The sequence below is a fragment of the Mixophyes fleayi genome, chromosome 4 (genome assembly GCF_038048845.1).
Source record: "Mixophyes fleayi isolate aMixFle1 chromosome 4, aMixFle1.hap1, whole genome shotgun sequence".
Lineage (NCBI taxonomy): Eukaryota > Metazoa > Chordata > Amphibia > Anura > Limnodynastidae > Mixophyes > Mixophyes fleayi.
This window is the reverse complement of record NC_134405.1, coordinates 55152883-55167318: the sequence shown is the minus strand read 5'-3', so window position 1 is coordinate 55167318 and position 14436 is coordinate 55152883. Positions and strand designations below refer to the sequence as shown.

At 40.8% G+C, this 14436-nt stretch overlaps 1 protein-coding gene across 3 annotated transcripts; it reads left to right on the top strand.

Annotated features, from left to right (window-relative positions):
• Window positions 1-501: 501 nt before the first annotated feature.
• VDAC3 (voltage dependent anion channel 3) lies at window positions 502-13865 on the top strand. Of its 3 annotated transcripts, none has more exons than XM_075207062.1 (9): window positions 502-597; window positions 5378-5448; window positions 6721-6770; window positions 7888-8040; window positions 8131-8183; window positions 8311-8538; window positions 9520-9670; window positions 9968-10025; window positions 13061-13865. In XM_075207062.1, exons 2-9 carry the CDS (start codon window positions 5382-5384, stop codon window positions 13150-13152), a joined length of 852 nt encoding a protein of 283 aa, XP_075063163.1. In that variant the 5' UTR covers window positions 502-597; window positions 5378-5381; the 3' UTR covers window positions 13153-13865. The 3 variants fall into 3 exon arrangements, with proteins under 3 accessions (XP_075063163.1, XP_075063162.1, XP_075063164.1); XM_075207061.1 differs by having other exon boundaries at window positions 504-637; XM_075207063.1 differs by having other exon boundaries at window positions 593-615.
• The last annotated feature ends 571 nt before the right edge of the window (window positions 13866-14436 follow it).

Genomic DNA, 14436 nt, shown 5'->3' with positions numbered 1-14436 from the left:
CGGGAGACCTCCCCGGAATTCAAGTATTATTAATGAGCCTTAATTTTCTAAAAAAAACAAAAAAAACCCCTCAAATGCTTAAATCTCTCATCTGTTCTATGTTAATCTTTATATATTTATTTTGCATAGTTTTTTTTAATCTGCAAATGTAAAACACTGTGAGAACTATTGGGATAAAACCGTTACATAGGTAAAATGATTATTATATATGGCTGGGTATTGACATGTAATGAGGTAAACCACTTTATCAATACAACATCCTCTCTCAGCCAGGCACCAGCTGCCTGTGCCCCCTTCCCTGGGATAGGACACGTGACTGTAGCCATGTACACTGTCACATAAGGGTGACGGGATGTCACAGACAATCCAACAAAGGCTGTGGTGCCGCTCTACATAACTGGCGACTCTATGGTACTAACTGATCTTACGGTGGGCCGTCGTCCTCCAGTGGGCTTGTCAGCCAATGAGAACAGTGTGTCCATCGCCCCTAGCGCTGGGTGGGCGTGTTTGGGTGTGTCATGTGGTCTAAGAGTAGTGGTTGGCCATTCGCGCATGCGCTTGGAGCTGTGAGACGCAGAGACCTTCATTTGGGGACAGGTGACAGTGGCCGGGGTCGTACGTGTTGGGCTGGTGCTATGTATGTGTGGTGGGGGGTCAGGGGCGCTGGTAGATAGGGAGGGTGTAATGGGGTATGGGTGTGAAGGGACGGTTATTGCGAGTACTGTAAGTTATATACAGGGGGAGCAGTGTCATTAATGTGAGAGAGGAGGTCATCATCACATAGCATAGAGTGACATGTCCAGTGTGTGTAGGGTATATACACAGGGGGTATGTGGGGTGAGGGTTATCATCACATAGCATAGAGTGACATGTCCAGTGTGTGTAGGGTATATACACAGGGGGTATGTGGGGTGAGGGCTATCATCACATAGCATAGAGTGACATGTCCAGTGTGTGTACACAGGGGGTATGTGGGGTGAGGGTTATCATCACATAGCATAGAGTGACATGTCCAGTGTGTGTAGGGTATATACACAGGGGGTATGTGGGGTGAGGGCTGTCATCATATAGCATAGTGTGACATGTCCAGTGTGTGTAGTTTATATACACAGGGGGTATGTGGGGTGGAGGCTATAATCATATAGCATAGAGTAATATGTCCAGTGATAATGTAGGATATATACACATGGGTGTATATAGGGTGGAGGATATAATCTCATAGCATAGAGTGACATGTCCAGTGTGTGTAGGGTATATACACAGGGGGTATGTGGGGTGAGGGCTATCATCACATAGCATAGAGTGACATGTCCAGTGTGTGTACACAGGGGGTATGTGGGGTGAGGGTTATCATCACATAGCATAGAGTGACATGTCCAGTGTGTGTAGGGTATATACACAGGGGGTATGTGGGGTGAGGGCTGTCATCATATAGCATAGTGTGACATGTCCAGTGTGTGTAGTTTATATACACAGGGGGTATGTGGGGTGGAGGCTATAATCATATAGCATAGAGTAATATGTCCAGTGATAATGTAGGATATATACACATGGGTGTATATAGGGTGGAGGATATAATCTCATAGCATAGAGTGACATGTCCAGTGTGTGTAGGGTATATACACAGGGGGTATGTGGGGTGAGGGCTATCATCACATAGCATAGAGTGACATGTCCAGTGTGTGTACACAGGGGGTATGTGGGGTGAGGGTTATCATCACATAGCATAGAGTGACATGTCCAGTGTGTGTAGGGTATATACACAGGGGGTATGTGGGGTGAGGGCTGTCATCATATAGCATAGTGTGACATGTCCAGTGTGTGTAGTTTATATACACAGGGGGTATGTGGGGTGGAGGCTATAATCATATAGCATAGAGTAATATGTCCAGTGATAATGTAGGATATATACACATGGGTGTATATAGGGTGGAGGATATAATCTCATAGCATAGAGTTACATGTCCAGTGATATGTAGGGTATATACACAGAGCGTATGTGGTTTGGGGGCTCTAATCACATACCAGAGTGACATGTCCAGTATATGGGATATGTAGAGAGGGACAGTGTCATTAATGTGAGAGAGGAGGTCATCATCACATAGCATAGAGTAACACCCCCTGTGTATATACCCTACACACACTGGACATGTCACTCTATGCTATGTGATGACAGCCTCCACCCCACTTACCCCCTGTGTATATAAACTACACACACTGGACATGTCACTCTATGCTATGTGATGATAGCCCTCACCCCATATACCCCCTGTGTATATAGCCCTCACCCCACATATGTCCAGTGTGTGTAGGGTATATACACAGGGGGTATGTGGGGTGAGGGCTATCATCACATAGCATAGAGAGACATGTCCAGTGAGTGTACACAGGGGGTATGTGGGGTGAGGGCTGTCATCATATAGCATAGTGTGACATGTCCAGTGTGTGTAGTTTATATACACAGGGGATATGTGTAGTGGAGGCTATAATTATATAGCATAGAGTAATATGTCCAGTGATAATGTAGGATATATACACATGGGTGTATATAGGGTGGAGGATATAATCTCATAGCATAGAGTTACATGTCCAGTGATATGTAGGGTATATACACAGGGCGTATGTGGTTTGGGGGCTCTAATCACATACCAGAGTGACATGTCCAGTATATGGGATATGTAGAGAGGGACAGTGTCATTAATGTCAGAGGAGGTCATCATCATATAGTATAGAGTGACCTGTCCAGTGTATGTAGGGGAAACATAGGTGGAGTCTGTGGGGTGGGGACTATAGTCACATAGAGTGATATGTCCAGTGACATGTATGATATATACACCAGGGGGAAGGGGCATCATGGCAGAGTGACATGTAGGTCTCCTATTTGAGAAGGAGGCTATGTTTTTAATATGAGAGAAGGGCTTCCCTTTGCATAGCAAAATTACATATATATATATATATATATATATATATATTTTTTTTTTTCCCTACTGCCTTCGGTTTTATAGTTTATTTTCATGATGTAAAATGGTTTTCATACGCAGCTGTATATCAAGTGCGTGGACATAATTTGATACAAAATAATGTTTATTTAAGCTAAATAGAAGTGCAATTTATTTGTCAAAGTATTTGAGAATAGCACCAAAAACTATGTACAGCGTGTATCACAATAGCAATCAAGAGTGGAAGATACATTGGAATAGTCATTGGAGCAGAATTATATTTATATACATTATTACGAAGGTTATATATGCATTTGGGGAGGGGTGGTATATATTCTACGAGGGAGAAGTCTTCACAGAGGAATAAGGTATGTCTAGGGATTTGTAGAACATATATAGGTCTCTTGTGTAAGCAGAGGGCAATGTATTTAAAATAGCAGAGAGTCCGATGAGTGTAGGTCGTTCTATAATGTGTAGGGTATATACAGATTTCATATGTGTGGAAAGGACAGTGTGTGTAATATGAGAGGGGGTAATCCTCAGATTGGAATGTGACTTGTCCTATGATGTGTAGGGTATATACAGGTCAGGTATGGGGGGGAAGGGGCTGTATATTTAATATGAGAGCGGTATGTCCATTAAATTATATGGCATATTCCCTAATGGAGTGGTTTTCAACCTGTTTCATGTTATTATACACTTATACATATTTTTGTTACATACGTGTAAGTATGTTGATAGATCTGATTGTAAACAAACGTTAGGAATCATAGGAAATATTGGCCATGTACTGATAACTTTACATTGTTTTTATAATCTGCACAGACAGACATTTTCTTTTTAATACCCTGTAATACACCCTCCATACACCCTGTGTAGGTGCACGGGGTTTACTGCGTGCATATCTGATCGATAATCTGATTGGATTAGGTGAATAATGTTCATCCCAAAAGGTTGGAATAAAGCTGACTGAAGTGCTCTATTGTAAGCTAACAATTAATGTCTGATCCTACAGCTGTCCTATAATAGACATGCACAAAATTGCAATGTGTGTGTAAAGCAATTGCTTCTTTTTACTTACAATTTTATTTTGAAATCATCCTATTTAGAACGTTTGCAGTTGTTCTTTTGATAACAAAAGAAACTGCTGCATGTATGGATAGCTTTAGGAGTCTGTCCCTAGATCAAGGTGTCCATGGCAAACACCATCAACTAAATAGTAGTAATAGCCCAAACTAGTGTTCTGTATCATAGTGAAAGCGACAAGACTACATCTGTGATTGTTGGATACTTGTTACTGCAGCTGTGGACTAACCGTGTATTTCTAACCTGTTCTCATGTTCCGGTAATGGGCTACAAGTACAGGAGATTCTCGTGAAAAAACACTTTGGATTGGTCACCTCTAAAACATGATTTCCAAACAGGGGCTGAGGTCTCTCTTTATAGTCTATAGGCGACGACAAAGCCATGGGACATAAGTGACTTATTTTAAATTCTGTTAATTATCCTGAATCTATGGGCATAAACTAACTGCTGAGAATAGCACAAGGAACTTAGATCCTTATCTATTCAGGGAAATGGCATTATCTGCATATGCGCCAGTCCAAATCATCTGCATTTTGAAATTTCCTGGGGTTTATCAAAACCACTCATGTCTGAAGATGACTGGACATTTAGGGGGTCCACATACAATTCCTTCCCCATGCATAGAGAAGTTCTTGAATCCTAAAATAGTAAGATACCGTTAGATACACTCTATAGCAGTGTATCTAATGGTTCAAGTTTACTTTTTATTTGTATATGCAAAATAGACCCTTTAGGTTTATATATAATAAAAAAAAACGACTACAAAGGTAGTGTTCTTCAATGGTCAAAAAATGATTCATGATAGTCTGTCAATATAGACGCATGCATTATTAGATATTCTTTTAATATTTGGAATGGTAAAATGTGTCTTAGATGAAGAACAGTTGCATGGCACACCTGATCTTTTAAAAGTATTAGGCCATCAAAAAATAAGAAGCTAAAGGAGATTCGAGGAGGGTATAGGACCTTTTGGAGTGGTCATTTCTGTGCAATGTATTATGTATTTTGTCACTTACAGAACGTGATTAGCAAAGTAGTCATGTGATCATTCATAGCTGTCAGTACCTGCAATTTTCATGCACAGCTAAATTAGTCCCATGGGTACAGAACTGGTGAAGTCAGTATTCTACGTTTATGTTCCATCACTAAAAATTCTGTCTCCCTCTCATTTGTGCATTGTATTTTTAAATATAGCAAAAAGCCACCAAAGCTTGCTGTGTCTGCTTTAGTAATTAATTGGAAAACGTTCCTAGTTAACCACTGACATAGAGTGACGTGGCCATTCATCAGGAATATATCTGATACTGATGCTTTCAGATAAGATACTAAACTGATTTTTATTCTCCCTCTAGAAAAATGGCAGTACCACCGAACTACACAGACCTAGGCAAATCTGCCCGTGATGTGTTCAATAAAGGATATGGTAATTCAAATATGTGTATATACAGTATGATCTATAGTGTTATCAGTCTGAAATTATAACTCATCTGTCATTTCTACCATAGCCTAGGCGTAGTAGGGATTTGTTCCAACAATGAAATTGCATAGTAATACAGAAACTAACTTGATTTAATAGACCATTTTAGAGAATAAATTCTCAGTGATTTACATGCTAGAAATGTGTTAAAATGAGACTGGAACGTTTGTACAGAGCTTTTCATAGCTATAGTAACTTCTAGACTGAATGTTTAATTTCTTTGCCATAGAAAGGCACTGGTATTAGATAGGGTCTTTCAGCAAAGCAGTAGGAGATCTTAGACTGATCTTCCTCTCTCACCGCTCCACATCTGCTGCACCACTTTGCAAATCCCTATATTGGCTCCCTGTGTCCTCCAGAATCAAATTCAAATTACTCACCCTTACCTACAAAGCCCTCAACAACACTACCTCTGCGTTCATCTCAAATCTCATATCACAATACTCTCCCTCCCACCCTCTTAGATCTACCTCTGACATGCGCCTTGTCTCGTCTCTGATAACCACCTCTCACTCCCGTCTACAAGACTTCTCCTGTGCTTCTCCCCACTTATTGAATTCCCTACTTGCTCACTCAGACTTTCCCACAGCCTTCAAATCTTTTGATGCTCTTAAAAAAAAAAAATGATGTTTTTTTTTTTTAATTTATTTTTTTAGTGGTAACCTTATCCTCAGTAACAATATTCACACTAATGCACCCTCACAACTGTCCCAATCTCCACTCTGAACCACACTTGCTCCTCTTGTTTCAGCTGTGCCCTCTTCCCCTTAGAATGTAAGCTCTGTAATGAGCAGGGTCCTTCATACCCTTTTTCATGTCTCCATTCATTTTGTCGGCCTTGTCTGTTCTTGTTTCACTTATGTCCTGTTTTATGTATGTCCTTGTCTTCCCTACTGTACGGCGCGCTGCGGAGCACTGTGGCACCTTACAAATCTACGATAATAATAATAGGAGACAAATATAGTTGAGTGTAGCTATTTTCTTCACGCTGTGGAGACAACTATTTTGTTGGCTGAGCCAATATTCAGCCTATTGACGCACCAGAATCTAGTGACATTGCTGAGACAGAAGACACATTTTCGTGAGTTTTGGTTGAGCTCACACAGTGACATGTGTAGATGATATAGACAGCCAGATAAATTCTTCTGTACTATTGAATCTGAAAAACACAGCTTCATGGTGGCAGCTTCCCATAAGTATTTTCTGTTCTGGTTGTAGGTTTTGGACTAGTGAAGTTGGAGCTAAAGACAAAATCCTCCAGTGGGGTGGTAAGTAGCTATAGAGTATGCTGTGAAATATATTACATGGACATAACCCCCTTTGCAGGTTGCCTTAGCGGCCAGATAATATCTCCTTCTGCCTCCTGCCTGTAGAGACAACCCCATGACTATGACTATGTTACAGTACTCTCCATTTCAGGTCTGTTTTTAAAATATCAGGACTTAATTAACAATCATCTATTCCTCACCGAGTGCTAAAATTGGATAAATATAATCTGGCAAACACGATGTAAGACTGGTAAATTCATACAGAAAGCATTTACTTCAAGCTATTCCTGCTAATGGTAGTCTTACAAGCTACTCAGTCATGGGGTGTATAGAATTTTTCACATATGGCATCTTTGAAAACATGACCAGTTGAAATCTGGTAGATTTATCAAAGTTTAGGACTGGTTGAACAAGATTATAGTTAATTATGTCCTTGTATGTAACTACAAAGATTTCAAAGAGGCTGCATTTCTTTCAGATGACTGTATGTATGTATATGAATTTCTGAGTGTATATGTTTTTGGATGTATGTGTCTATACATAGCATATTGCTGCATTTGTTGCATTCATTGTAATATAATTTGGTTGTTTCTCCTCCTTTCTATGCAATTCGGAAAACTTAAGATGGTAAGAAAACACAAATCCTCCATTTACAACGTTGGCAGAATGAATTAGTCATAATTGGGGTCAAACTATATAATATGTGGTCTGTGGCAAAATGATGACTGTTGTCCAACTATAAACTTCATCTTCACCTCCATTCAATAGTGTCAACTCCATTTATTATCCCACCATCTATAATCATTTCTCATCCCCTGCTTATCCACACCTCGCCATTACTGATCCCTTGTAACCCTGAAATGTATAATTTTTAGAGATTTCCTAATTCTATTGCATTGTATTAGCCCTGAACTGAGACTATGATATTTGTGGTACTGTGGGCCCCCTGTCCTTGCATTATCCATTCTCTAGGCCTTAAATCTGAAGAATGATTAAAGTGAGCCGGACTAAGCCAGGGTGTTTGGTCATAGCGAGTAGACATAGCGAGTAGACAAGCTGTAGGAGATAACAGAGAGGGTGTCTAAGTAATATTTGGGCCCTCTGATTGTAATTGTAGGAGTTCACAAGCAGCGGTTCATCAAACACTGATACAGGGAAAGCATCCGGTAACCTAGAGACAAAGTACAAGCTGAAGGAAGCAGGACTGACTTTCACACAGAAGTGGAACACTGACAACACCTTGGGGACTGAGGTGGCCATAGAAGATCAGGTATGTTGGTGTGACCGACTTTATGTACGTCCTAGATGTTACTTGAGGACACTGAGGATTAATATGCCTGCCTTCCTTGTCTTTATACAGTTAGCTAAGGGTTTGAAGCTGTCTCTGGATACCACATTTGTACCCAATACTGGGTGAGTGATGCCCCCCCCCCTCCCTGTGGGTCCCTTACCACACCATACCCTTTGACTTTTCCACAGTTGTTTCCTCCCCGTCACTTAGACTAATCATTGGTTTTTATTTCTTCTGTGTGTCTGACAGTAAGAAGAGTGCCAAGCTGAAGACATCCTATAAGAGAGACTATGCCAACCTAGGCTGTGATATTGACCTCGACCTGGCTGGTCCCACCATATATGGCTGGGGAGTCCTAGGCTACCAAGGCTGGCTGGCAGGCTACCAGATGGCCTTTGACACTGCTAAATCCAGGCTGGCACAGAACAACTTTGCACTAGGTTACACGGCAGGAGACTTCCAGCTGCACACAAACGTGTGAGTGTTTATTTTGTAAATGTTTAAATAAGTATATACAGTTTTACTATATCTAGCACTTGTGTATCTTCCTTTGCACTTTATAAACACTGGTGATGAGCATGCTACTGTGTGTAATGATGCTGAGTATCTGTATATCATCAGAATAGAAACTGACTGTGTATTTATGTATCTTAATACTGATGTGAATGATTAATCTCTACAGAGCTGCGAAATATGGTGACGCTATATAAACCGCAATAAAGATTGATGACTAATGAACATGCTGCAGTGTATTATCTCTTCTCTGCTGATGGATAGAATGCACTATATAATTGAGTATCTGTAATCACTGATTAGAAACACACCTCACTGTTTTATGATTAGTAGTGTTCACATAGATAATAAATGTGCAGCACTGTAAAATGATACTGATTATATCTATACAGTGAATAGTAGAAACAGACATTTTTTTTGTTTGTTATATTTCTGATCTGTTTTACATGTAGCAATATGTTTGTCACATGTATTCTTGAATTCTTTATTATTATTATTTATTTATTTATATAGTGCCACCATATTATACGGCAATTTACAGATAATATTGAATCATTCACATCAGTCTCTGCTCCACTGAAGCTTATAGTCTAAATTCCCTAACACACAGGTCCAATTTGTTAGCAGCCAATTAACCTACCAGTATGATTTTGGGCTGTTGGAGGAAACCCACTATTTAAATCCTCACCACAACTGGAACTAAAACTATTCCTTTCATCATCATCACCATTTATTCATATAGCGCCACTGATTGTTGTATTAACCTTTTCTGTTAAAAAAACAAAACCAAAAATGGAAAAAACAAAAACCACACAAAGCACATTTGTTAAATTTCAGTCTCTTTCCCACAATGCGCTGTCTAATGTTTGAGTATCTCCGTGATAATGATTGTGTTGAACGCATGTTCTCATCAGTATAACAGAGCTTGGCTTCCTCTTTGCTCAGGAATGATGGCACAGAATTTGGAGGGTCTATCTACCAGAAGGTCAATAAGGACGTAGAGACCTCTGTCAGTCTGGCATGGAGTGCAGGCAGTAACAACACACGTTTTGGCATTGGAGCCAAATACCAACTGGATTCAAATACCGCCCTCTCTGTGAGTTTGCTATTTGCCATCTATGTGTTCAATCTCCTCTATCCTGCTGATATTCCTAAACATGTTTTCTCCTGTGTCTCTATTTAGAATCCCCCAGCACTGTGCAATCTGCTAGTCTAATGTCCATGTTTATGCACCGTTTAGGCCTTCATTTCAATTATTAATCCAGAGTGAAGACAATAAGTCAGCGGTTTAAGAACATCACCCAATATCCACCTCCTCCTTTATTTACTTTTTCTTGTCTTTATGCCATCTGTATAAAATGTCGTTTGGTAAAGTTATTGTTCTTATTCCTAGGCCAAAGTCAACAATGCCAGCCTCATTGGAGTGGGCTACACACAGACTCTGCGGCCTGGTATGTGCTTGTTATATAGAATGACTATCGCCAATATATGTTTGCTGTTCTAGCATATCAGCACTAAGTTATTAGTTAAACTAGTGGTTCCCAAACTGTGCGCCTAGGCTCCCTGGGGTGCCTTGGAGATGTCACAGGGTTGCCTCGGCCAGGGCCAGTGGTAAGCAAGGTGGGGGACTACTTGGTAATTATTTTGGCTTCGGGGTGCCTTGAAAATTTTTGGGAGACCCTAAAGGTGCCTTGAACTGAAAAAGTTTGGAATCCACTGAGTTAAACCATTGTGTGGCTGCTTGTGTTGTTATATACATTTGTTATATGATTAATTCACAGCACCACCTACAGGCAGTTATGAGATTACAGGTTGATACTGGTCAATGGCTGTAGTAAATTGTGATCACTCAGCATGTATACTAAAGTGTATAGACTTGAATTTCTTCCAGTCTGTCCAGCTGTTTTATTAGGTAAAGTGCTTTTTTTGTGTTAGATGGTTAAAGTTATTAACTCTAGCAAGTGAAAAAACAAAATTTTGTTTTGCAGAGAAATGGGGGCAATGTCTGTTACTGTGGGGGGAAGTGCATCGCTATTTCCACTCGGAGGAAGGATTTGAATTTTTGGGAGTTTTTGGGTCGCATACTATACTTAATGGGCCCTGTTTTGCCTATCCACATTGCACTTTGGTGAAGAAACCTATTTCTAGGCCAATGCAGTGTCCTAAAATGCTTCATAATCACAATTGTCATATAATAAAAGCAGCCCTGATGTCTGCGAACACTGATTAATGGGAGCCATAAATGAGGCGTATTTTAGGAGAAAAATAACAAATAGGATTTTTATATTTCCGTTAAATCATTTTCTCTTGGTCCATTGGGCAGCACCGGATATCTTGGGTTATAGTGTAGATGCAGACGTGTGGGTAAGTTAAACTTATTAAAAGTTGTCTGTCGCTCCTTCCACTTGCTTCTGCAAGGACCTCCGTTAGGTTTAACTAAGCTGTACAGAAAAGGTGAGAACAATATCGTGAACAAAACCAAACCATAAACCGGCCACACACAAGGAGAACTTGCGACATAAGTATAAAAATCCTATTTTCTTCGTTATCTATTGGGTGACACTGGTAAGCTACCTTTATGGGTGAAAATGCTCAGAAGAAACAGCACAACGCTAATTTGGAGATACCAGAATGACCTGAACGCACTTCTTCCTCAAGACCCTCAAAAGCATTGCTAGTGGTGGGAACAGGTAAAGCAGGTGAAACTGCTAGGAACTGACATGGTGTCTACCACGACTGTCCTTTGATCTCTTGCCCTGGAACATAATGGCTGCAATGCGTAGTTCAACCGAGACGCCATCATTTTGACCCCACTTGTTCACAATCTGGTGAAATATCTCTAGATGAAGAAACTATTCACCTGGGTGAAGAGTTAGCCTGCTCAGAAAGTCTCCTGCCTCTCAGTTCTCCTCCCCTTGGATGAAGACTGTCATGATGGCCTGAAAGTTTTGTTTGGCTCACCGAAACATCCTGCAAGTCTCTTGCAAGGCAAGAGGAATTCTGGTGCTTACTTGGTGATGCCATTGACGTGGCATTGTTTGACTATCTTCACTGCCCTTCCTCGCAGTAGTTGCTTTGCATTGACAGGAGGGAGGAACACCGCTCACAGTTCCAACATATTGATCGAAAGTTTGGATTCCTCCATGATCCAAAGAATCTGAAAGCAGGTGTGAAGAGATACAGATCCCATAATTAAGGATGGTGTCCGTTGCCAAAGTCCAATTCCAAATTGAGAATGGACGACCCCTGCAAATATTCTCACTCTGCAGCCACCAAAGGAGCAATTGATGCACCTTTGGGGAGAGACTTCTCACCCGACTGGAAAGATACAGGTGAGATCTGTTCCACTTTGAGCGGAGCTCTATCTGAATCACCCGTGCATTAAACAGAGCTCCTTGTAGGAGTGGGATATAGAAGGGGAGGAGATAAAGAAAACTGTTAAGTGTAAAGTGCCCACACATCTGGAGCTACACTATATCCCAAGATATCCGGAGTTCCCCCAGTGGATGCCTCAGAAAAATGTATTACCACCCCTTTCATTAAAACAAAAAAATGGTAGCCGGTTTGACTCTCATGACTTCTCCACTTTTGTTTTACTATTGGAGACCTTTTCACCTCAATGCTGACTAAGGCACATTTTTAGTTTTGTGGAGGGGTCTCTTGAGAGCAGATAGTAAAGTACATGTTGCCCTGTACGGGGTAGATTATCTAGGCACATAGGTGGAAACAGAAGGCGTTTTGCTGAGCACATTGGTTGTGCTGCGTAAATAACCTCCATAGCATCTACAGCACTCTGCTGAGGTTGCTGCTCTGCCTGTTCGAGTCTGCTTGGTCAGAAGTTTTGGTGTATACTGAGCAAAAATGCCTGATTATTTATAAATATATATATATATATATATATGACTTTGTCCATATGGGCTTCCTCTGCCACCCTGTTGGGTTACCAGTTTCTGGGTTTTAACAGACAATCTCTACTGTTGCCACCTGTAAAACAAACCACTCATCAATTTGGAGCACCGCCATCACCAGGCACTTGGAACAACATACGCTACTGGGTGGGGTGTTGAGGTGCTGCAGCATCTCTTTGCTAGTACTGACTCTATCTTCTCTACCAAATCTGAGCTGGGAGATTGTCTTGTGGTCTATCACCACCAACAGCCCAAATGCTGCTTAGCCCTTCCTACAGTTGTTGCTCCTGCTTCATGAGAACCCTGCTCGCAGCTACTGTGCAGGTCTTGGTGCTGCCTCCTTCTGTTAAATAGAAATTGCACATATAGTACTCTGTCTCTACAACTGCATTTGACTTTAATTTACACAGTGAAATAGAGGGGTTAAAATGGGGACTGGTGATGACTAAAATTCAGAAATGTTATCATGTACAATTAAGGTAATGTTCTGCTTTCCTCCAGGAAAAGTGCCTTATTTCAGAAGTGTCTCATGTACATATGAATATATAATAACTTCATCCTACATATGTTTCTTGCAGGTGTGAAGCTGACCCTCTCTGCTCTGATCAATGGGAAAAGCTTTAATTCTGGCAACCACAAGGTGGGGCTGGGCTTTGAGCTGGAAGCATAATGTAGTTACAGGTCATATATGAAGATCTACTGGCCCCGACCCTTCCTCCCTCCAGAGACGCCCACAGACCGATGTGAATTCACAAGGCATAAAGCATGAGATGTACGAGCAATGCGTGGAACTTCAGGAGCAGCGTTAACATTCACGTGGCTGCAGGAAAGGACAACACTGCTCCTTGGTGGCCACCTCCACATTCTTCGCAATAATGATCTGCAGAAATGTTGAAATGGCCATAAATCACCAGAGTTCCACTAAGATCCATAGAAGTTTCCTGATAAATTGTCTGCACCAATCAGTTTCCCCCATTCCTGGATTTCTAATCTATAATCCAGCACTGTTAGGTCTTTCTAAAGGTATCATTTATTTGCTTTATACACTAAAAACTACTGGTAATAGGTTTATAAGACTAGTTCCATTTTAGCTCTTTGATGTGTTTGAGTTGTCTACTTGTGATAACAGGTTGCTTAATTTGCAGCTGTGGAATCCCAGTTTTCTCATATCTTGCCCCCTAAGTTTCTTTACAGTGGAAGTTGTATCATCCCATTTGGAGGAGGTTTTCTTGTAAGATTGGTCTTTGCCATGATGAAAATAAAGCTCACAAGATCCAAGTGAATAACACTAATGCACGCCCATTGTCCAGAGTGTTTTCATGAAGTAATTGAATATTTGAGATATTGTAATAAAGATGGCCACCTGCACATTGGAAAGTGTAACCCTTGTGTTTTCAATGACTGATACGTGTCCTGAACTTACTGACTTGATGTGTATATATTGTGGCTTCCTCTCCTAGGCCTCATGTAGAGACAGGTGCAAGTCCAACAACAGGGTGCAGATTTATACCTGGGCATACCATGTTGCAATGCAAGGGGTGTGAATACGGCTTCCTTGCTTTGGCATGTAACACAGATATGGGGCAGCTATATTTTATCACTAATTTAGTGTTGAGCTAGGAGACACCCCTTCCAAATTTCCATTTGTCTGCTTATCCCAATTGCATGTTTTTTTGCAAAGGTTGCAAAACTGCACCTTGTTGGATTTACTGGTAACTCCCTAGTGTATCCAAATTTTACATGTGCAATAACTCCAGCCATCTACTGTATATCATTATAAAGGTGGGAGCTATGTTGGCTGCAGAATAATGTAAATATGTCTCAGACAGAAAAGTACTGGTAGCAGCATTTAATATTAAAACCAATGCAGATTTTTTGTAAATTCCTTTTTCTAAGCTTTTTTTCTTGCTTTGTGATCCTTGCACTGCAGCGATCCAATGATTTAAGAATTGAG

Excerpts from the sequence above, each read along its gene's own strand:
- VDAC3 (XM_075207061.1), top strand. The coding sequence starts at position 519 with ATGTGGTCTAAGAGTAGTGGTTGGCCATTCGCGCATGCGCTTGGAGCT. Across the intron at positions 8,184-8,310 it reads ACATTTGTACCCAATACTGG|TAAGAAGAGTGCCAAGCTGA; the intron begins GTGAGTGATGCC and ends TGTGTCTGACAG. Across the intron at positions 10,026-13,060 it reads CACACAGACTCTGCGGCCTG|GTGTGAAGCTGACCCTCTCT; the intron begins GTATGTGCTTGT and ends TGTTTCTTGCAG.